This window comes from Myotis yumanensis, unplaced genomic scaffold (assembly GCF_028538775.1).
Source record: "Myotis yumanensis isolate MYYU_CA2020_CCGP unplaced genomic scaffold, mMyoYum1.0.hap1 SCAF_6, whole genome shotgun sequence".
NCBI lineage: Eukaryota > Metazoa > Chordata > Mammalia > Chiroptera > Vespertilionidae > Myotis > Myotis yumanensis.
The window spans coordinates 53,243,470-53,268,048 of NW_027223757.1; the positions used below are offsets into that span (position 1 = coordinate 53,243,470).

A 24,579-nucleotide genomic window follows, 5' to 3' on the forward strand; every position below is an offset into this window, starting at 1 on the left:
TTAAAAGTACAACTTACAGGGGGAAAAAAGTTTTCTCTGCTTATGAAATGGGCTCAACATCTACTCCCTAGACATTGTCTTTTACTTTTTTTTACCTTTCACAAGGTATACACCAATATTCAACAGAGATAATAGAATTCCCTATATCATTCACTTTTTATCCAAAGCAAAAACAATTTGGTTCTGTATGTTGTTCAAATTCTATTCATTTACAGGGTAAAACTAGCTTAGCAGAATTACTAAGTGGATGCAAGTAACTACTTGGGAAAGGCAAAGCATCTAGTTCAATGAAGGATCCTGTAATCTGATGTCATTACTGTTCTCTCTAGCAGTCCTAGCCCCTCAAGGTGACAGGTCTTACTTTTGGCACTCATATTATCGAAATTAATCTGTCTTGGGCTGTTGTTTCTTATTTCACGGTTGTTAAATAACTGTGGAATTGGTATCAGGACAACTACATTTTAAAGGTCTTTACGCTTGCTTTCCCTACCGGTTAGTTTTCCCGTCTCCCAGTTTCTCAAAGCCTTTTCTTTTGCTGAGTTCTTTTACACTCAAACTGTGTGTAGGGGGGATTTAAATTCCAACCCGGAACTCGGAGTCACGCGCCTTGAATGACGGGAGTCGTAGTTTGCGCGACTCCTTTCTAACCCCTTCTCACGCCGATTCCTACCCACAGCGAAAACCTACAACTCCCAGAATGCACCCTCCGGGTGTCCGCCCCTGGGCGCACGCGCCCTGACGCCGCAGGATTTGAATCGGCGGCGTTGTTATTGACGCCATATTGGGGCCGGTGGCGGGTGGAAGAGTCGTACCGCGGAGGGGGAAGTGACTGGACGTGTTTGCCGGAGCTCCTGACGCCGCCGCTGCTTTGCAATCTCCTCTCATCGCCCGCCGCTCTCAAGCTTCGGACCCCCACTCGGTCACTTTAGGAGCCACGTTCCAGCCTCACACCTCACGGGGCTGCTATCGACTGCCGAAGGGAGCCGGTTTCGGCGCAGGAGCGCCTCAGGAGCGGCGCAGAGCTCGAGCGGACGGCGGGGGCGCCCGGAGCCTCTCCTGGGGGATCCGCGCCCGAGGAGGCGGGAGAGCCCCCCTGACGCGGCTGGCGTGAGCTGGCGACACCGCCCCTCCCGCTCTCGCCGCGCCGGCCCGGGCCCCTGCCCCTGCCGCGGAGGCGGCGGCCTCCCCTCACGCCGGCGCTTCCCCACACGCCTGTCTGCTCTTGAGCCCGCGGGTCAGCCGCTCTCGGAGTCCCCGCTCTCCCCCCTTCCCTCGCCCTCCCCTCCCGTCCCCCCTCTCCACCCCGCCCGAGCCCGGCACTTCGGCGGCTCCGGCCATGGCGTGCGGGGCCACTCTGAAAAGGACTCTGGATTTCGACCCGCTGCTGAGCCCGGCGTCCCCGAAGCGGCGGCGATGTGCGCCATTGTCGGCGCCCACCTCGGCCGCAGCCTCCCCGTCGTCGGCGGCCGCGGCCACCGCCGCCTGCTTCTCGGCCGCCGCCGCCTCGCCGCAGAAGTACCTCCGAATGGAGCCGTCCCCCTTCGGCGACGTCTCGTCCCGCCTCACCACAGGTGGGACTCGGCCCCGCGGCCGCCGCGGCGGCAAGTGGGGTGCCGGGGCGGGGGCGCAGGACCGGTTCTGGGGCCAAGTCGTCGGGCGACCCCCTTTCTGTAACTTCTCCGGCTTCGGAGACACAATGGAAACGGCCCGATGTGAAGGGGCCGGGCGGGGAGGGGGCGCCGGGACGGGGGGTGAGTCGGGGCTGCGCCCCGCCGGGTATTGTGGGGAGGAGGAAGGTCCTTTTATTTGGGGCGAATGACTGGAATGGAGTGTTTCCGTAGCCTGCAGAGCCCCGGCGGAAATGATCGGGGAGGGCGATATTATTCATAGGCTTAGGCTGTAGAAGGGTCACATTTCACGCGAATCTCGACGCCCGATCTCCCCGAATCGATTGGCCGCAGCTCTTCACTCCGGGACTGGGCGGTTTCGGGCGCGGAGGCCGCCCTCCTCCAGCGCAGACATGGCCGGCTTTAGCGCGGAGGGGGTGGGGGTGGCTGTCATTGGGGCGAGATCTAGGCCTGTCATTAATCACCCGCAAGAACGCCGCTTTGGCTGAGTCAAGACCTGTTTTCCTAGCAGGGTCAACAACAAAGAAAATGCTCTTCCCGAGTCCGGTAACGCGACCGCACTGCACTCTAGACTAGAGTCTGGACCTTGAACAACTTGAACTTTTCACGAAAAGCAAATTGTATCGAAAATGGGGACTGAGTAGTTAGTGGCTTTTCGGAGGAAGGGCTTTATTTTTGCCCGGCAAAGTGCGCTGGGAGGAAGCCTCGGCCCTGAGAATGATAAAGAAATGAACCCGAGATTCCAGGGGACTTCAGGCTATTTTTGCGTTTCATCTCGAAACATTTCCTGAAAGTGACTAGGGGGCAAGGCCCCTCGGCTGCTTTGTACTGCATGTGTATGCCCTTTTTATGTACTTTAAAAATCCTTGTGTGCCCCTGGCACCGTCCCAGGATAGGCTTTTATGGACTTGATAGTGTAAATCTGCTTCCTTTGTGTGTGAGCCTTTGGTAATAATGTGACCTGTAGACAAAGCCTTTTAATAGCTTCATTAGATGTTTCGCTATCTTGAGCTTAAAAAAAAATCTGTGGGTAGTATATATCACCATGTTTAGTCACTTCCATTTGGAATTGACTTAGTTTAAATATCCTTTTCTAAATAATATGGGGCTTCCTTTTTTTCCATTAAATATTTTATCTAACTTGAGTATATATACTATCGTATATTTGTAGTGAATTTTCAGAGAATTTCCACTTTTATTTAGTGACCACACCTGTCTTCTATGTAAAGGCATTTATTGATTTATTGTTAGGCTTTACATTAAAAAAGAAACAAGAATGGGCTGCAGGTGCTGAACATTATTTTTAGAGTTTGACTCTTTAGTAAAATCATTGGAAATTGAAATGATACCATGGAACCTGTACTTAACTAATTAGGCCACTTAAAAATAGCTCTAGGTAACCAGCAATAAATTTTAGTCCACAGGGTGAATTAATGCAGTGTTAGGTTTGGGAGTTAAAGTATATCTTAATGCTGAAATAGTCTTGAGCACATAATATGGTAAACTGCCAGGAGTTACAACATTTGTCTTCACTTTAAAAGGAACTTACTCAGAAAGAATTGTGATCCTTGGCAAATTTGCTGTTTCATTGATATTTTTGTAGCATTGGCTAATGCATTTGCTTCACATTATCTCAAGTTTCAATTAAGTGGATAGTAAAACGATTGAAATTGCTTAAGCCTGCTGATTCAAATACATTTTCCAAAATATTGCTGTCTTCTGTTCTTCAAGGTGTTTTTGACATCTCCTGAAGTTTGATCATACCCTGAACTGTAAAATCACACCGTAATTGAATTTTATTGAGTTTGATAATAGTTATTTAGCTATTACGGCTAATTTGAATATTAACATAAGAAGTTGCCTTGAAAAAAGCAGCTAAAATCGCTAAAGTTTTGAATTGCTAAAATTTGCTTTTTCTAATTTTGAATAACATTTTACATGTAATTTGGCCTTGTGTGTTTTCATGGCCGGTTTGGGGTATGCTCTTGTGTGGTTTTTGTAATATTGTTGTCATAATGGGAGCTGCAGTGTTGTGCAGGTATCAAAGAGCTTCCCAGTTTTGTGGTCACCAAACTTGGAAATAACTTTACAACCACCTAATATTTAGATTGCTCTTTTTAACAGTGGTGATTCTTAAGCTTTACAAAAGTGAATATCCATATATCCTTAGCTGAAATTAAGTAACTAGGATTGGAAATGGAAAGTGAGTTACCAAATTGAGATTGGGATCTGCAGAAACTCTGTTTTCCTTTCATTTCTGTGAATTCAAATATAATTTAAACAATTCAGAGCATTTATATAATTAATCATTATCATTGTTCTTTGGCTACTTAATGTCTTCTGATGTGTAGCTGAAGTCATGTTGTGGCTTTATTAGTAGTTTCAGAAACGTGGACATCTGTTTTAAACCCTAGTTTATTTACTCATCCTAGGAAGGTGATTCCAAAGTTTGACTTGATGACTATTATTTAAATCAATGTTTTCCAAACTGTTGCAACCTCATACCAGGAAAAAGGAAAGGGCTGGCAAATAAAGTTTTATTGGAACACAGCCTGTTACTATTTTTATTTTAAGTATTGTTTATTGCAGGTTATCACAGCAGAGTTGAGTAGTTGTGACAATTTTTTTTTTTTAGTTAGGGTAACTTTTAAAATGGGGGTGGCTGCAGCAGATATTATAGACTTTTTTATGGTATTGCCATCTATGTACCTTGACTAAAGCTATACCACTTAAATTGCCATATTTCCTTAGTTTGGTGTCTATTTATTACATGAATATAATTTTTGCATTATCACTTTTCATACAGATGATGTGTGTGTGTTTTCCCAAAGCTCAAATATTTTGTCTGGTCCTTTACAGAAAAGTTTTGCCTATCCCTGGTCTAGAGTGTCAGCAGTTTATGATACTGTGTATGTGAAAGGGGAAAATTGAATGAGGAGAGGAAGGGAGAGGAAGCATTGACCGTAATTGGGTAAATGAAGGTCTATAATAGCTATGTCAGCACTCATGGTAAGTTAGTTGAAAACAGAGTCAAAGGTTTCTACCTTTCTCACTTGGTTTTTGAAACATCTTAGAATATTCTACTTAGCCAAAAGATCGATATGATATTCCCAAAAACAAAATTGTTTTAATAAAACCAAAATATTATGCAACATTACAAAAGTCTGTCAGTCAAATCCAGCACAATGTTTTTCATAATTATGTAGTGAATGAATGAATTGTCTGGTGAAAAGATCCTTCTGTAAATGTCAGCCTATTTTGTGAGTTTCCAGGCACTTTTGTACACATTGTTTTGTTACCATTGTTCTAGTCTGCCTTAGGAATTGAGTTGGATGAAGAGTTAAATTCCACTGTAAGGACTCATTGTATTTGCTGGAAACCTGCCATTAAAAATGGAAATTGCAGCTTGTGAATGGGGAAGGGTTTGCATTGATGCATGCCTGCAAACAGAGACACCAGCTGGCTTAAATGAAGTATAAATGTAGGTTCTAGGCAAACAAATGAGATTCTGTTGGAGGAGGCAGCATTTCACTTCAGATGTCATTTATATTGAACCAGAAGTGTTTTTAATATTTTGTGGTTATTTAGACAGCTGTTAAGTTGCTTCTACTTTCTCAGTGGATTTGGCAAATAAACAGTTTTTAATGGTCTTTGTACTTGGGATTTTAAGCCTGTATATTATTTAGGACTACGTGTGTAGCTTCATTTATTTTATAATTCTATGAATTATGCATTTAAGAATCCTGTAAGCTTATGGCCATTAAAAGCAGAATGCAGTTGTATTCATTATTGAGCTATTTTGTTTTGAAAGTAGAAAAATAAAGCCTAACTTCAGCACAGAAACACATTGGGTAAACATGGCTAGATCAGAGAGAAGTTAGCCCTTTAGATATAGATGCTACTAGCTATCATGATTGCCACCAAGATATAATCTGAGATGTAAAGGAGAATAATTTCTCTGTCCTTGAATGACATTATGGGAAAAAGCATATACTGTATTTTTCAGGTAGGTCTTTCCTAAGTGTTTAGGTAGACCCAGGAAGACAATGACAGCAATGCTTTTGTTTTGAAAGGTTGAGAATAAGAGATTCAGAGGAAGTGCCCAGTTTTGTGTATTTTTCCTCTTTGAAAAGAAACTTTTGATTCTCCTTCAGAATATGGGTTACAGTAAGTTTGGACCTCTTGGATAGTTGGCTTATGAAACTAGATAATGGTGCTGCGGGTGGGGAGTCTTTTCAAATACTTATAACTGAACTAACCAGCAACTTGTGGTCCCTGCAGTCTTGGCCTTAACACTGCTAGTACTGTGACTCACAGTATGTTCTCTATGAATATGTGAAACCACAGTGACTTTCTTGCCTCTGAGAAGACTACCTACTTTCAAAAAAGTATGAAGGGTGAAATACTTGTTGGAGCCTATATGAATCAGTCTGGCGTCTGCAGATGGTAAAGAGGTCTTCACAAATGAATTTAGTTAAAGAGATTTATCTTTAATTTTATTGCTGAGTGTAGGGATTCTAGAACTTGGCTTAACATTTCTCAGCTTATAAACAAACACACCTGAGAAATGTGATCCATCAGTAGCAGCCTTGTAGCAATGAAACTTGTTAACAGGATTTGTTAACCTGGATTTTGAGGTGGGTGGTCACATGGGTCTTGTATAATTCGAAAATAATCCCAAAGTTAATATTTTCTGCCCTCATAATCACAAAGTTTAAAAATATTTATGAATTAATTAAGCCTTGGCATTTCCCAAGGTTCTTAGAGATACTGAAGCTGTTTTTTAATGTAATTTCAGTTTTACCCCTCATTCTGTACCAATTTTTAAAGACTTTTGGGACAATATAGTTATATTTTGTGATTATATATATTATTTTAAATTGTGATGCAACAAAATGGGTAGTGATAATAAATATAGCAATTCCTTTAAGACTTTAAACAGTACTTTTTCTTAGGCATTTGAAGTATACTTAGTATTCCCTCATCTTTCTGGATAATGGTAAACATGGATTATGTGCATTCTAATTTTTTTTTTAATGGAACGCTTCACGAATTTGCGTGTCATCCTTGTGCAGGGGCCATGCTAATCTCCTCTGTATAGTTCCAATTTTAGTATATGTGCTACCGAAGCAAGCATGGTTCTAATATTTGGAATAGCCCCATTTACAAATATTTTACCATTTTCAGAGATTGGCTCATTTGAAGAAACACATTTTTAAAGATTTTACATGATTTGTATTATGAAGTTCTAATCTTTTCCAAAAGAATTGAATTATTTTAAGTTACAAAAATATTCTCATGTGTTAAGATGTTGCCAGCTATATTGAGCAGGGAGATTATCTTTGAAGATAAATTAAAATTCTAGTGTATGTCAAGTTGTCAGCTTTGATACTTATTTTGGGTCTTTTGATCAGAATTTTGCAAGTATGCCAGATTGTGTAGTCTTCCTGAGATAATAAGCTTTTGGGGGATGGTGGTAATGGTTTTTAACATTCTAGTACTAGAAAAACAGCTCATAATAAATATACTTGTAGTTTGTCTTGGAGTATAACTTAATTTCTTCCTCTTTTTAAAAATCATAAGTCATGAGTTTTTGCCACAGTCATCATAGGTCAGATCATTCTGACATGAACTAGTGATTTGCAATATTTTTATTTTATTAAAATTGTAGTCTTTCCATTAATATAATTTTTGGATTTGACTTAAATTTTAATTTCTAGGTCTATGTAAGTACGAGCTTTTTCACAACATTCTTTAAAAAGTCTAAATACTTACTCTAGCTTGCTCTAGCTTTTAACAGCCCCACTTGCATTCCAGATACTGTGCTGTTTAGGCAAAGAAAAGACAGTCTCTGGAGGGGCTGATAAAGCCACCACCGCTAATACTTTATTAGCTAGCTAAACTTGAATAAAAATACTGTAGTGTTTATACTTTATCACATCTTTAATTCCGATTTAATAATGTTTATCCACATTAGAGTTATTATTTTCACCTTTGAAATTGGGTTACTGGATTAAATCACAGGTTTACTACTTTTGAAACCTTAAAGAAAAAGTTATTCTTTTTAGGTGAGTGTTGAACCTTGTTTATTGGCTGTTTCTGAAATTGCTTCAAACTATGATGTGTAGTTTGACTTTAGCATTCATTTGCATTAATGTTAATTCTTAAAAAACGCCTCCAGAAATCAAACTAAAAGGAAAGGTTGGAGGGAGGGACCTGGGAGAATTGATTTTCTTTAGTTTCTTTAAAAAAAAAAAGTATTGTTGCATTGATTTAGCAATTGAAGAACAAAACATAGAGTGGAATTTGAAAATTTGCAGAAAGCCAATTTTTAAAAACATTGTTGTCCTTGGAGTTTGCCTTTTAATTGTTATAGAGGATTGCCTTGTTTCTAGTGCTGACGTATTCTCTGGAGCAAAACTTTTCTAAGTGTATAATTGGTTTACTAGTAAAGTATAGGAGGTTTTAGGTTGCTATGACAGAACAGGGGAACCTGATGCTCACTGTAACCACCCATCCATGGCCCATGGTGAAAATAGTACATTATCAGAGGCTGGCATTGTAGTCAGTGCTGCATGGCAGTGCTGATCTGCCAGTTTAGAATACTTCCTCACTTTTAAAGTACCAATAAAACATTCTGGTTAAATATAGGTGCTTATCCTGAGAGGAGACAATTTAGAGACTCTTGAAGCATCCCTTAAGTAAATATCTGAATGTAACAAAGATTTCTTATAATCTGTTATAGCCAGTGATCGTTGTTTCAGAGTTCTAGGTAGATGAGAATTATGCTCCGTTTTGGTTACTACCTTCTTAAGAGTCGCAGTTTGAAGTTTCAGGGTATGATATAGTAATGATACATGGTAGTAATCTTATATAATAAAAGCCTAATATGCAGATTGTCCCCTTGGGCGGTTGTTCGGCTGGGAGTTCGACCGCTTGCTATGACATGCGCTGACCACCAGGGGGCGGTGTGGAACATGGCGGGCATCAGCGATGCGGCGCTGGCAGCAGGCAGCAGTGGAGGCACTGCTGGCCCTGATGGGCCCCAACGAGAGCGGGACCGCGGCAGGATGGTGGAGCAGGTGAGCAGGCTGCGCCAGGCCAAGGTGGGTGCGAGCGGGGCCCCATCACCCCACCAATCCCCCCACAGACTGTGACACATGCCAGTGGGGTTGGGGCCGCCACCTGGCTCCCAGGCGCTGAGGAAGCCAGGTGGGGAGCTGGGCCCCAGGCTGGGATGGGGACCTGGGAGTGGGTGGTGGTGACCAACCTCCCACCGGCTACCTCGGGGGAGGAGGGGTGATGGGGACGGAGGTGTGGTGAGAATGCAGGGTGTCTGCTGAACTTGCTCTCACTCCCTCTGCTACACTCCACCGGGAGGCCAGGGCTCACACGCTGGGAAGCCCCCACTCAGGTGCCGGGTGCCCGCAAGGAGCCCATCCTGCACCCGCGCAGCCTTTTCTAGGCGAGCCGGGCCCCACAGGGGCCGGTCAGGCTCCCCATGGGTTCGTGCAGGAGCCAATCTGTGAGGCCAGCTGGGAGAGAGCGTGCTGCCCACCCGGCTTCCGCATGGCGCCGCTGGGTGGCCCAGAGGCCCATGCTGTGCCCTGGCCCACCGTGCTCACTTCATCCCCTAGTGGGGACCCGGGCGCTATGATTCAGGTGGGGGGGGGGGGGGGCGCCTGTGGGCCCAGGTGCTGCCCAGAGCCCAGAGGTCAGCTGGGACCTGCCCTTCCACACCAGACGCTCGCGCTTCAATCACTGGCCAGGCCTAGGGACTGCACCCATGCACAGGTTTCATGCACCGGGCCTCTAGTCCCTCTTATAACGCATCCTATGTGGTTTTTTAAAAATTAACTTTCCTTATTGTGACTTATTGTAGCTTCAGGTGATTGTAGAATGCTGGCTAGGTCTAGTAGTACAATACTGGAGAAGGGAGTGGATATTAAGAGTGTAGGCCCAGAGATCAGGGTTGGCTCTGCCATAATACAGCTGACGTTAAAGCAAAATTTCAAATTATGCACATGGTGATAGTATCTCCCTTCTAGAGTTGTTATTAGGGCTGAGCTTTCCTGTCCCTGAGTGCTGAAAACTGTCACAATAGAGCAACCTCAAATGTGACATTTTACACTGTCCAGCAATCCTGCTATTTTAGTGAATAACCTTGTCTTGTATTTCACAGAAGAAAATAGAAGCCATCGTATGGCAGATTCTTCATTTTTCCCCCGTACCAACACTACCAACATTTGTGCCTATCTTGTTTTCCTTTTAGTATCATTGAGGAAAATTAAGTGAGATCATTACAGCACTTGACACAGTGAGGGGAAGTTCTCTCCAAAGGAACATTTCCTCAACTATTTTTCTCTCCCAACCAGACCTTTGCTTTAATTTCCCATTATAAAGTAACTAAAACATCCTTATTTTCCTTCAGCAGTCATCAGAGTCCTCCACTTCAAAATCTAATTCGAAAAGCTTTCAGGTAGTCTTTTTGCTTCCATTTCTTGGGTTCTCAGCTCATTCCAAATATATTTGTGCCTCAAACAGCTCTTGTCAAGTCACCAATGACTTTCATGGCACACTGTGAATCCTCTTCTTGTTTGACCTTTCTTACAGCACACTGCAGACTTATTCCTTTTTCGAAATACTTTTTTTCTTCCCTTCTGTGACAATACTGTTTTCTTCCATTTCTCTGGCTGTTTTCTGTCTTCATGTGGCCATTAAACTTAGGAGTTCCTTAGTTCTAGATTCAGCTCCACTTTGTCTAGCTTCATAGTCCCTAAGCAGTCACATTTCATGCTTCAGACTTTAGTTTCTCTTCATAGATAACTCTTTAATTTATATCTTTAATTCAGACCATTTCTCTCAGTTTGGGCCATTGAGCATTTGGACCTTTTTATTGTCATATCTTCTCAGTAGCCATCCTTCCTTCTAGAAGTCACAATTATTATGAAATATGTTGACTTTTAAATATTCATTACTAATTTACAATATATAGGGGATAAACAAGATGTCTGTGGGCTTCTAATCAGTACCTTCTGGTGTGAGATAATCTTAATTGCTTTTTTAAAGCAGAAATAAAACAACATGCATTTGTTCACTATCGATTACATAATGAACATGGATTTTAAGAAAGGTGTGTTAGGAAAAATGAATAGGTATGTGTATGTTAATGTCATGTAATGAGTCTCCTGAGGTAGATCCAATCAAGTTCAAATTGATTTACAGAATATTTTCCTGCTGGGGAGGAGGGCAGGTCTACCATTGAACTAGAATAGCTATGCAAGTGAGGGTAGCAAAGTGTATTTAGTACACCTTACATATATTTATACTTGTAATAATTTCTGTTGTTACTACTTTTCTTCTCTCCATTTCCTGGTATGGCCAATAAAAAAATAAACCAACCACTTTTTAATTAGATAGAAACTTTAATGCCCATAAAGTTTGTGGGAACCAGTGAGTTCCAACCTTGCTATTGATCGCAGCATCACCTGGAAATTTATTAAAACTGCAGAATCTGAGGCTCCATTTCTGTCTTCATTAAAAAAAAGAAAATTCCTAGGTGATTTATATATTCATTTGAAGTGTAAAAGCTCTTGAGAACTTATGTCCAAAAGGTAGCAGCTATTCTTAGCTGAATTTTACCACATATCTGATTCCTCCCTCACCCCAACGTAGCCAAAAACCTGACTTTTAATGTAAAATACCCAACTTTTAAATGACAGCCACAAATTCATACTTGTTTTAAGTATTCAAGCCAGACATGTCTTGAGTCTGTCAATCATCAGTTTGCAATCTGGTTTCCAGGTATGCTATAGCAATGTATATATGTGTTTTGGGTGCCCTAATAACTTGTTGTAGAAGACTGGTTTGTTCTTCAGGTTGATTGTGCTGTCTGTCCTTCCGAGGCTTACCTTATGATGGCCATGGTAAATTGGAATCAAAGCTTCTGTAACATGCATGTTTGAGGATTTGGATTTGGATGGTTCACTTTCCCCTTTCTCATCCATTTTTTTGGATAAGACTGCGTTTTTGTTCTTATTACTCTGTATTTTTCTAGTTTGTAAGTTATTTGAAGAGATACTTGCAGATAGTAAAGAGCTGAACAGCAAAAGCAACAGGGTTAACATACCCCTTTAGAATCTATCTAGTGTAATATAAAATAGAGGTATGAAGCTTCTTGGATATCAGGGAAGAGACATCTGCTGGTTGAGGATTGTTGGACTCCTTGCATTAGTGACTCCCATTGTGCAGTTAATTTGTGAAATTTATACTTAGGCCTGGCAGGGTTTTAACAGATTGAGTCATTTCAAATAAATACTCACTGGCTTTTATAGTACCAGTGAAATAATAGAATTTGACCTGTAATGATTATAGTTTTTCTTCCTCCTGTAGGAAACCAATGAATGCTTCTTATACATTAAAATATTATATAATGTACTTTTTTTAAAAGAACTGTAAATAATACCTTAATGTTTATATAATTGTGTGCAACTATATTACACTTGTTAGGATTCATGCTAATCCAAGTAGAAGTTAAGACTGTAGATATAACTTTACAATTTTTTGGTTAAAATTTGGTTTCAGGTCCCATAGCAATAATTTTAAAGTGAATTAAAAACAGCATCAGCACATTCTTTTTAGTTAAATAGCTCTTGGCTGGATAAGAACATTGTTCTTAAGGATTCCTTCAAGGAGAGTGTGAGAACTGTTAGTTTCTGAACAGATGATCATGGGAAAATAATTACAAAAAATGGGTCTCCATAGCAACTGTTAATTGAGTGTTTTAATTTATAAAGTAGGCATGACATGCCTAGTATATAGTTCAAAGCTTTAGATTTGGTCTTAATTTGGAACATTTTCTTAGTTTTCGGTTTTAATGACTACTGCAGGTTTTCTGTACGTGTGTATAGGCTTTCCATTAGATTTGTGTTCCTGCCTGGAGCTGACAGACTTTCAAGATTTATTTTATTTATTTTAATCCCACTGTTGGAGTCATCTGTCTAAATGAACTTTCACTTTGTGTTTTCAAAGATATGCCATAGAAAAATTAGTACACAATGTGAAAAAAAGGGTATTATTCTACACTTAAAACGGTTAATGAAACTTAGTGTTTGATCTATTAATGATGTCAGTGGGAAAACAGTAAGTCTATACAAGTCCAGACCAAAAGTTTAGTATCACAGATGCTTAGACATTTTGTGGCCTCTACTCTAGAAAAAAAGATACTTGATTCCTCCCCTCCTACAATTTTTTTGTCCTCAACACATTTTTAGTTGCTTCTAATTCCGTATTTCTCCTTTTGCTCTCAGTCCCATCTTAATGCTGTTTCTCTTACCCTCATCAACTCAGGCTTTTTCTTTTCACATTTACCTGGGATTTTTTCTTGTTTTGTTTCTGTTTGTTTTTCTCTTTTAATATCCCAAAGGAGTAAGTGTTGTCTCATTGATAATCTCCTACTACCTGTTAAAGGAGGAGAATTTTATTCACAATCTCAATGTCATTTACTAGATTTGGGAATGAAAAGCTATAGTCATAGAATTTAGTAATACTGATTAATCTATTTTTCCTGGTTAAGTATGAAAGCTGCATGATTAAAACTCAAATGTGCAACTAACTGATCGTGTAAGTGAAGTTTTGACTTTTTCTTTAATGGACTGCAAATTGTGTTGGCAAAACAATGTCAGATGTTACATGTACTTAGAATAAAATGTCACTTGCCAGTTTGCTAAGAGTTGGCTAGATTTAAGTAGCTTATGATTAAGTGGACATAGGTACTTTATTGATATATGGAAGGTCTTTATGCAGCTGGTATGAAAGCAACTTAAGTCAGACAAATATCTAGGCTGAGCTTACTGTGTGTGTTGTATTAAAGTGAATCTAGGGAAATTTCTTGAGTTACCAGCATCAAAATTGCTTTCACTCTGAACTGAGATAGAGGATTAAGTTTGAGGCTTGCAGTTATTAGCCTTTTGCTATTTGTGTTGCTAAGGTCTTGGTTAAGTTATTCACATGTTACCAGTATTAGAGCATTTGAGGGCACATTGAGGCTTGGATGACATAGTTGCATCCTGTTAGATGTACTAATAGTACATTTAAATTGGTGAACTAATTTGTAAATTATATCTTAAAAATTCCTTAGCTTGCTTGATTCTTCTTAAGATGGTATGGACGTTTATAAAGCTAAAATTTTAAAAGTTTGACCGTATCTTTTTTTTTTTTTAAATCCTCACCTGAGGATATGTTGATTGATTTTACAAAGAGGAAGAGGCGGGGAGAGAAACATTGATTGGTTTGCCTTTTGTTAGCTTTCTGATGGTATTGGAACCCTCAACCTTTTTGGTGTATGAGACTATGCTCCAACCAACTGAACCACCTGGCCAGGATAAATTTTACCATATCTTAATCCCAGGCTAGATATTTTTTGAGAGTATTAAAGGAACAAATTGCTTGTTAAAACTATTCTTTTGGTACATCTTCGTTATGCTTTTGTTGACTTTGTGAAACAAAAGGAAGACTAAGTAATCTGAGAACAGCTGTGTGGTGATCAAAGAATAAATCATATAGGAGATGTTAAGGTCAGGTTACTCTGGGCCTAGTACATTTGAAATCTCTGGTTGTGAATAAACTTTAGGATGCTTTGAATGGCACTTTTGATGGCGATGATGTTAGCTTTCAGCAGAAAATAAAAAATGGATGAGACTAAACCATCTTAACCTTGAAACCTTTTACAATATTGCTACTGAAAGTGTTAAAAAATAAGGATACTTGAGCTTGTCCTGGTTGGTATAGGATGTTGCACCAGTTTTAATGGACACCTGTGAATCTTAGGAAACCCATTTCTATTAAGGTGCTTAACTGTTCAAATAGACAGCCATTTTATTTCACACTGGTAACTTTGATTTTAAATTATAAACTATTGCAAATAAATAGATCAAAACTGAAAATAACTTTGACATAAACAAATGTTAATATTGTGAAAAATAAAGCTAAAGCATCCCTCACACAACTACCCTAAAAGTTAATTATTCCAAAGTGTGATTTTTGTACTTACACTGCACATTCATCTATATGTAAACAGGTTTGTTTACACACAAAATTTACATAAATGAAATCTTCACTTGCAATTTTTCTTCCCCCTTTTTTCAGTTAAAATAATGAAATGGCATAATCTATAATGTTCAAAGGAGTGACTGATGTCTGCTTAGTCTATCTCTCAAAAGCCCTAAAAGGACTTACTAGGAAACAATGTAAAGTGAGAAAAGAAAATTAAATATATGCCTAAGAAAACCACCAGTCTGAAATATTTTTTTTTAACTTTTTTTTAAAAATATATTTTATTGATTTTTTACAGAGAGGAAGGGAGAGAGAGAGAGTTAGAAACATCGATGAAAGAGAAACATCGACCAGCTGCCTCCTGCACATCTCCTACTGGGGATGTGCCCGCAACCCAGGTACATGCCCTTGACCGGAATCGAACCTGGGACCTTTCAGTCTGCAGGCCGACGCTCTATCCACTGAGCCAAACCGGTTTCGGCCTGAAATATTTTTTTTTATTTTTTATTGCTTAAAGCATTACAAAGGGTATTACATATGTGTCCTTTTTTTTCCCCCCGCCTGAAATATTTTTTAAAGGATCGTTCTTATCTTATAAAAATTGCTAGCCTTCAGTGAGTTTTTAGTTCATATTTAAATTAATCCATCATTGTATAATTGATAGTTACACTCTGTTATATTTATGGATCATATTATTGCCTCTTAGTTACCATAACTCTTAATTTTTGTTTAATTTTGCTTTGGGTTGGCATTATCAACTTCTTGGGATGTACAGTAAGTCCTCACTTCACATCATTGAAGTACAACTAAGCCAGTTTTATCATGGCTAATTGATTCTCATCAATGTTTTAAAACAACATTGTGAAATGATGTTATAAAAGGACCTGTAGTTTCAGATGGGTAGCCTATTAATTTAGGGGCTGTGGTGGTTGTGAGAAAGTCTGTTAGGGAGGGACATTGGAACCTCAAGGAGGGATTTTCTGGAGAGGCTAAATGGTAACTATTTTGAATGAGAAATTGTTCTAAAATGAATCATACTCACCTTAGGGATATACTTGATACAATTTTATCCTTGTTTCCATGGTTATGGTTGAAGATAATGGCACCATGGCATAGTGATTCTAACTAATTACCTGTGACATACCAAGCATTTTACATCGGTTTTTACTCCAAATATTCAGAACAAAAGTTTGCTGTTAATGCCTTAATTGTCATAGGTTCTGTTGAGCTTTTACCATTAAATGGCTATTACTATTTAATATGTGATAATTGAGTTCCCATGTATTCCTGTCATTTTGCTGAATGACAATTCTCACTTTTAATTTTTGTTTGGCTTTGGATTGGAATTACTAACTTCTTTAAGATGTACAGTAAGTACTCACTTCACATCATTGACAGATTCTGTGACATTCAGTGAAATGACATATAATAAAACCAGTTTTTACCATAAGCTAATTGATATAAACAACGCTTTTTTAAAAACTTGAAAGTTTTTATCTTGCCAACTTTTAACTTTTTTCTTTTAGAACAAATTCTGTATAACATAAAACAAGAGTATAAACGCATGCAGAAGAGAAGACATTTAGAAACTAGTTTTCAACAGACGGATCCATGTTGTACTTCTGATGCACAGCCAAATGCATTTCTCCTCAGTGGACCAGCTTCGCCAGGTAATAATAAACTAAGTGAAAGGCAATGTTATTTAATATAGGAAAAAGTAATCCGTTAGACACTTAAGCTCCTATTTCTCCCCTCGATTAAAAAAAAAACCCCCACAACATTTATTCAAGTAATGCATGATCACTTAAAAAATATGGTACAAAAATAAGTAAATGCTATGATTTGAAGCCTCCATTTAAAAAAAAGTAACAGTATACCATGTGTTTCTCTGTTAGGTATATACGTACTTTGCCATAGCTGAATACGATGCCATTTTATGGATTTCCCAAGATTATCAAACCATTAATGAATTAGACTCAGAGTTTCTGCTATATAGTATTTACAAAAATTTGTCTTTTGTACATATACCCTCATGCACTTGTCCTGTTAGGATAGATTCCTAAACATGTATTGTTTTGATCCAGTGTTGTTCTATACCTACCTTTTAGTTGGGGGGAGTAGTTTGCAAATATACTTTTTAAAAAGAGCAGAAAAATGAAGGCTATTTGAAATGAAGGGGAAGTAAAGCTTCTTACTGAAAAAGCCATCAAAAGTGGCTCTTACCTTTAGTAAACTTCTCAGCAAAATAGTTTTTCTTGTGACAATAGTTGCCTGCCTTCTTTCTCTCCCCTCCCAGCCGGGATAGGAAAATCTGGTAGAATTGAAAAGAAGAAAAAAAAAAACATTCAAAGGCTGTAAAAACAAGTGAAATAAAATTAGATTAGAAAACATGAACTTGTTCAAAACTAAATTCTGCAGCACTCCTGCCAATTTGGGAGGCCAGGTATAAGTGGGTGAAAATGTAGAACGGGGAAGTAAGTGTAGAGACTACCAGTGATGGCGAACCTATGACATGCGTGTCAGAGGTGACACGGGAAGTCATTTTTTTGGTTGATTTTTCTTTGTTAAATGGCATTTAAATATATAAAATAAATATCAAAAATATAAATCTTTGTTTTACTATGGTTGCAGATATCAAAAAACTTCTAGATGTGACACGGCACCAGAGTTAAGTTAGGGTTTTTCAAAATGCTGACACGCCGAGCTCAGAAGGTTCACCATCACTGGACTAGACTATATCAGAGGATGAAGATCATAATCATTAATTAGTCTGTTTATTTCATAGATCAATTAACTGTCAGGTTCAACTAACAAAGCTGGGAATTTGAAAGTAAATAAACATTGCCTTAGTGTAGTTATGCATTACTTTAGGTGTTATAAATAAAGTTCTGGGATACTTTATTCTTGCTATAGACATAGCTCTAAGAAACAGTTAGTTAACTGGTCTCAGTCATACAGATTATAAGGAGCAAATGAAAAGAGGAATTGGGCTACACCAGGAACAGATACACATAGTAGGAAAAACTATTGATAGCAAATCTATGTATTTGTGTGTGCATAAAATACTTGCAGCAACGTTATAGTGGATGATCATCAATTATGAGTTCTCAAAAAGATTAATTTTAGATGTTCTTTTTAAGACATGAGGAATGATATTTTTTGAAAATAAAATTGCCTTAAGAGGAATACATTCTGAGAAATCTTTTTTTTTTCTTTAATCTTCACCCCAGGATATATTTTCATTGATTTTGAGGGGGGGAGGGGAGAGATCGATTGATCAGTTGCCTCTCATACGTGCCCCAACAAGGAATGCAACCCACAACCTTTTGGTATACAGGACAACACGCCAACCAAGTGAGCCACCTAGCCAGGGCTGAAGAAAGAAATCTTTTGTATCAAGCATAACTATCTGGTTATGCCAAGTGGCTTTTTAGATCAATAATCTTTAAGGACTCTGATCTATTAAATTTAATACTGAATATTAAGAATATATTCTCAGTATTTATTTTTACAAAGTGGTCTCCTAGCCAATATCAGTAATTAAAAAAACAAATTTTATTAAACTTTGTATTTTGTATTTTCTCCACTCATCTTCAGACTTTTCCTCTGATAGATGATTGCATTCATCTTGCTGTTTTTCCAATCACAGCAAAAGATTCAAATGAGACCTCTTCCATTACAAGACACTTTTCTATGGCAGCCCTAAATCAGTTGCTTTTCTTTGTTCTTCATGTTATACATAGGGACTTCATCTGCAACATCCTCACCTTTAAAAAAAGAACAGCCCTTATTCACTCTACGGCAGGTTGGGATGATCTGTGAACGTTTGTTGAAAGAACGTGAAGAGAAGGTTCGAGAAGAGTATGAAGAAATACTGAACACAAAACTTGCAGGTATGAGTTTATTTAGTCTCCCAGAAACTCACCTTAAGAAATGCATTATTTCCAAATTATACTTCATGTCAATTAAATTACTCCTTTCTGTATACACTGGTACAATGTTTTTTAAGAACCAGAGAATTTCAGTTCAAGAAAGGAAATGCATCTTTCTGTAGCTTATGGCCCTCAGTAACTTCAAGAAATAGTGGTATTTGTTAGCCATGTAGATCAGCACCAGTATTAATGAACTAGATTTATTTTTTCCGATATAAATTTGATTGGATTTTTGGGCTTTATTCCTTTCATGGTAACTTTGCCATCAACTTTGACTAGAAACTTGAAATAATCTAACGAGTATTGTATATCAATTTAGAGTATCGAGCTGCTGCAGCTTTTTTTTTTTTTTAAGTATGCTTTCATTGATTTTTAGAGAAAGGAGAGGGATACAGATAGAAACGTTATAAAAAAAAAGATTGTCTTTACTGCAAATTTTACAAAAAAAAATGTGTTACATGTGGTAATGTAATCAGAATCCTCCCACCCCTATTTTTATGCAGATTTTACTGGATAGCAATATTATAAGCTTTTTGATTCTTAGGGAATTAAATCAAGGTGCTAATATAGCCTGGCTGGTGTGGCTCTATGGGTTGAGCATAGACCCATGGAACCAGGAGGTCCCTGGCTCAATTCCCAGTCAGGACACATGCCTAGGTTGTGGGCTCAATCCGCAGTAGCGGGGAGGCAGCCAAATGATGTCTCTGTCATTGGTGCTTCTATCTCTCTATCCCTTTACCTTCCCCCTCTCTCTAAAATCAATAAAAACATTTTTTAAAAGGCAAGATAATTTGTTTAGTTATATAAGAAGTCTTTTTCTGTGACATCTGATTAGATAACAGGTGGATGGGGAGGGATATATCATATTTTTTAAGTGTTGTCTTATTTTCTCTCGTTGCAGTAAATTTGCCATCTAATAGAACACTTGCAATATAATTTCAGAGTAGAAAGACATCTTTTTATTTCAAGCCCTTTATTTTTAATAGGTTAAGAAATATGCCCTACCCAGCCTATACATGGTCTTGTACTGTGGACTGAAATGTGGATTTTTATATGATACATTATCATTATTACTGAGGTTATGTGTCTGATTAAGTGCCAACTTAGAATTGTTTCACTATACATACTGGACTTTTCAGTTTATCTGGCTCTAATTTATTACAGAGGACATTTACAAGCCATGTAATTCACATATACCTTTATTTATAGAACAATATGATGCATTTGTGAAGTTTACGCATGATCAAATAATGCGACGATATGGAGAACAGCCTGCTAGTTGTAAGTATTGCATATATGAACTGAAAACAAGACAATCTTTTAAGAAGACATTTATTATAATTATCTTCATACTTAAGAAGAGAATTAAACAGGAAACGGTGGAAAACCCTGGTGGAAATAGGACATTTTACTAAGGCTTATTTTTTATTATTTAAGTATATAGGGCAGTGATTTTTTTAACCAGTGTGCTGAAAGAATTTTTAAAACATGGAATACCTGACTAGTCAGGGGCACTGACCTTTCCCCTTAGATTGTCAGATAAAATAATTACAGCAGCCATTGGTGTGAACGAATCAAAATTATACCTTTTTTGTCTGATGGGCAAAAATATATTTTTTGGTCTGCTGCAGAATTTTAGTAATTAGTTTATGTGTGCCATGAGATGAAAATGGTTGAAAATTGCTGACCTGGAGCAATATTGGGAATAGAGACCTCGTATATGTTTGAATTTTGAATTGGACTTTGCACTAATTTTCCTTTTCTCCCCCTTTAGATGTTTCATGAATCACATTTTCTGCATCTGTGGGCTGCCTTGTTCCTTGTTGAATTGTTGCAAGAGGTCCCAATTATGACATGCAGCAATGCAAATACCCCCCTGTGAATACAGGTTATTTCAAGCTTTCGTCAGTGACAATTACTCTTAGGCAGCAACTGGTTTTGGAAATTTCCCTGATGTCAGTACCACCTGGATATGGACCTTTGCTACCTGTATTAATACCAGTGGTCTCACTTGCTGTATCATTACAATTTGGCTTCTTATATTAATATGTTTGAAAGGATTAGTGCTGGTATTCTAAGAACATGCCCTTCACTGGTTATGTAAATAAAACTGTAGAATGACACTTCAGATGAAGTTAGTGTGATTTTAATTGTGCACTACAACCAAGCTGTAACCAGTTATTAATAATTTAGAATGTAATCCCAGGACATTATTAAGCAAATAGCCTACAGTGCTTCCTGTGAAATAGTGAAGGAGAAGGGCATTTCTTCTCGGGGTTTCAAAATGGATTTATATGATTTTCTCTCTCTCTTTTTTTTTTTGGTAGTTTTTATTTATTCTATCAGTCTTTTTAACAAATGTTTATTGCTGCATTTCCCCCGCCCCCAGTGTATCATTGTTTTACTGCCCTTGTAGTACTGGAATTTAGTTGGAAGAATAAAACCTTTACTTCTAATCTGCTTGTTTTTTAATGTACAGATGGGTAGTATTTGAATAAAGGCAATGTTTTAAATGTAAGCATTTTCCAGGAACCAATCAATTTAATCTGACTTAAAAGATAAGACTTAAATATCAGTATTTTCATTGACCAATCTAAGATTTGAGTGCTATTTTTTTTTTTTTTTTTTTTTTAAAATATATTTTATTGATTTTTTACAGAGAGGAAGGGAGAGAGATAGAGAGTTAGAAACATCGATGAGAGAGAAACATCGATCAGCTGCCTCCTGCACACCCCCTACTGGGGATGTGCCCACAACTCAGGTACATGCCCTTGACCGGAATCGAACCTGGGACCTTTCAGTCTGCAGGCCGACGCTCTATCCACTGAGCCAAACCGGTTTCGGCTTGAGTGCTATTTTCAAAAGCTGAGTCTGATTCCAAATCGCTTATAACTGACTGCATGATAGAATGTTACATGATTGATCAGTTTTAATAGCTTTGGAAGTTTTACTTCAAAAGCACATTTAAGTCACTTTCAACAAAGCTTTCCTATAATGAAATGAATGGAAATGCTTCAGTGAGTTCTTTTGGAATTCTATTAGCATATCCTAGTCATAAATGGCCTAGGAGATATTTTATATATACACTAGAGACCTGGTGCATGAAATTTCGTGCACTGGTGGCAGGGCGTCCCTCAGCCCAGCCTGCGCCCTTTTGCAGTCCAGGACCCCTTGCTCCTTACCTACCGCACGGGAGAGGCTCCCCCCAACCGCCACTGCACTCATCAGTCCTGAGCCCCACTTCTGGCTGAGCAGCGCTCACCCTGTGGGAGCGCACTGACCACCAGGAGACAGCTCCTGCATTGAGCATCTGCCCCGTGGTGGTCAGTGCACGTCATAGTGACCTCCATTCATTTGATTTGCGTATTATGGTTTTATTATATAGGACTAGAGGCCTGATGCACAAAGATGCGTGCAAGAATAGGCCTTCCTTCCCTGGCTGCCGGCACCGGCTTCCCTCCGGCACCTGGGATCTGGGCCTTAGCTCTGACCACTGCCTCCTGCCTTCGCTCCAGGCTGGAGCCGGCTCTCGGTGGCCAGCCGGGGCTTACAGGAAGCCAAGTGTCCCGCCCACTCCGGCCGGCTACTTGGCTCCAGCCAGTGCCACCATCTTTGTGGCTATGGGTGCCACCAGCTGTTGTGGAGTGACAGTTAATTTGCATATTACTCTTACTAAGATAAAATTTATATATAACCTAATTTGGCAGAGAAAGCAAAATGTTTATTTTTCCTTTATAAAAACTTTAGTGATTATGTTTTACCAATTTTTTGTTTAAAACAAGGCCAAAATGAGGTATAGAACTTGCACAAGATCTCTAGGTAATTCATATGCCCATTAAATGTTTGAGAAACATTGGTATAACACAAGGTGCCATCAGTAAGGGGGAGGGGGGCGGATTCTATCTGGTTTTAATGGACTAATACAGATTTTCAATTGCAACACATCAATTTGAGCCAGATGATTCTTTCTTTGCGGGGTTATCCTGTGTAGTATAGGACATTTAGCAGCATCTCTGGCCTCTCCCACTAGATAACAGTAGAATTCTCCCTCAAATCCCCTGTTGTGACAATCAAATGTACCTCCAGATACTGCCAAATGCTGGGTGTAGGGGGAGGAGACAGTCCCCAGCTGAGAACCAATGATATAGTGGGATAGCATTTTTAGGAGAATGCAAGTAGGAAGTTAAATTCTGGAGTGACTATGAATATATTTTATCAGAATAATGAATGAATGTTCTTTTTAGTATGTAAGTTTTCACATAGTATTAAATATAAAACTGGATTTTTTAATTAAATTTATTGGAGTGACAACTTTTTTTTTGCATCACAATATTAACTGGAGAACTAGGAAAGATCCCATGTTCTAAACCCAGAGACTGCTTTAGAAGATGAGGGAAGGGAGGACTGTTAGAATCTGTTTAATATGTTCCCTAGGTGGAAGTGATTATTATTTGGGTTATCTACTCCCTTCAAAAATTATATAGTAATTGGTATTAATAAATGAATATTCAGCTAAAGCACCTAATAACCTGTCCCTATCTACTCAGACATGGCTCCAAAAATTGTTCCTACGTTCTAGGTAAAAACTAGATCCAAAATCCTCTCATTAAAAGACCAGTCTAACAGTCCTCTCTCCTGCATCTGTTTTCTTTCTCCTAGATCAGGGGTCCTAGAACTACAAATATTGTATTTGTTCCCGTTTTGTTTTTTTACTTCAAAATAAGATATGTGCAATGTGCATTGGAATTTGTTCATAGTTTTTATTTTTATTTTTTTAATATTTTATTGATTTTTCACAGAGAAGAAGGGAGAGAGATAGAGAGTTAGAAACATCGATGAGAGAGAAACATCGATCAGCTGCCTCCTGCACGCCCCCCAGTGGGGATGTGCCCGCAACCAAGGTACATGCCCTTGACCGGAATCGAACCTGGGACCCTTGAGTCTGCAGGCCGACGCTCTATCCACTGAGCCAAACCGGTTCGGCAGGTTTTTTTTAAACTATAGTCCGGCCCTCCAACCGTCTGAGGGACAATGAACTGGCCCCCTGTTTAAAAAGTTTGAGGACCCCTGTCCTAGATCATTCCCATAAGCATAATAAACATGCCATTAGAAATCTTTTAATCCTGTAATCCCCCTCTAGCTCTATTACCCTATTTTTCTAAACTCAAGAATTTTCTTCATTCCCACCTTTTTATTCAGAGAACATTCAAGCTGAAAACAGTCAATAAATACATTTAAAGTGAACAGTTACTGTACCATATTTGTTTATATGTTTATATTTAATTATTTCAAAGAACATACATAGTGCAGCTTCTAAGAATAAGGTAGTCCTATATAACTAGAAACTATTATCTCACTTAAAATAATACTCCCCTAATTTAATTAACATCCAGTCCATACTCAGATTTTCCCATGTCTCCAAAATGTCTTGGAGTAGGAATGAGTACTATTAAATCAACCGCAAATACTTTACACTCCTGAATAATATTATTACATTTACATACTATGTTCAAGAATATTTTATTAATATGAAAATTAGTGATAATGTGAGAAAGGTTTCAGTTACAATGTAAGCTTGTTACTGGATTCCAAAGTATGCCAAAAGTGTTTTGATATAGTCCTTGGGATTAACAGTCTACTTTCTGGTTTAACATCATGTGGGGATTATACATTTGTCCTCTAGTGGTATGTAAGTATGACTGGTCTCTCTCTTCTCTCAAACTAAATGTGATCCTTGTGGCTTCATTCATTTGCTTTCTTAGCAGCCTCCCCATGTTAGCCTTGCCACGTGGTCAGTCTTCTGTTTGGTAGGTTTTACAAATCCTAGAAGTTCTAGTTCAGAAACAGCTCTAATGAACCGAGCACTGGAAGATATAGTTAAGGAAATTGGCCATGTTGTATTTTGACAAGAGGTTAAAATATCAATGTTAAAACATTAGTAAACGGAAATATAGTTCAAAATATAC

General features: G+C 38.6%; 2 protein-coding genes and 1 non-coding gene across 5 annotated transcripts in view; 1 reads left to right on the top strand and 2 right to left on the bottom strand.

Annotated features, from left to right (window-relative positions):
- Positions 1-774: 774 nt before the first annotated feature.
- AKIRIN2 (akirin 2) lies at positions 775-21,069 on the top strand. The gene is made up of 5 exons (XM_070418114.1): positions 775-1,571; positions 16,208-16,351; positions 18,425-18,574; positions 19,823-19,894; positions 20,388-21,069. The coding sequence occupies exons 1-5, from the start codon at positions 1,337-1,339 to the stop codon at positions 20,396-20,398; spliced, it is 612 nt and encodes a 203-aa protein (XP_070274215.1). The 5' UTR covers positions 775-1,336; the 3' UTR covers positions 20,399-21,069.
- On the bottom strand, positions 6,659-6,765 carry LOC139013443 (U6 spliceosomal RNA). Its single transcript, XR_011472076.1, has one exon. It is a non-coding gene; the product is annotated as a U6 spliceosomal RNA (small nuclear RNA).
- ORC3 (origin recognition complex subunit 3) overlaps positions 20,925-24,579 on the bottom strand; it is a 57,903-nt gene continuing 54,248 nt past the window's right edge. For all 3 annotated transcript variants that reach the window (XM_070418112.1, XM_070418111.1, XM_070418113.1), the window contains one exon: positions 20,925-24,477. In XM_070418112.1, coding sequence (XP_070274213.1) covers positions 24,372-24,477 — 106 coding nt within the window. In that variant the 3' untranslated portion in view covers positions 20,925-24,371. The remainder of the gene's footprint in view (positions 24,478-24,579) is intronic.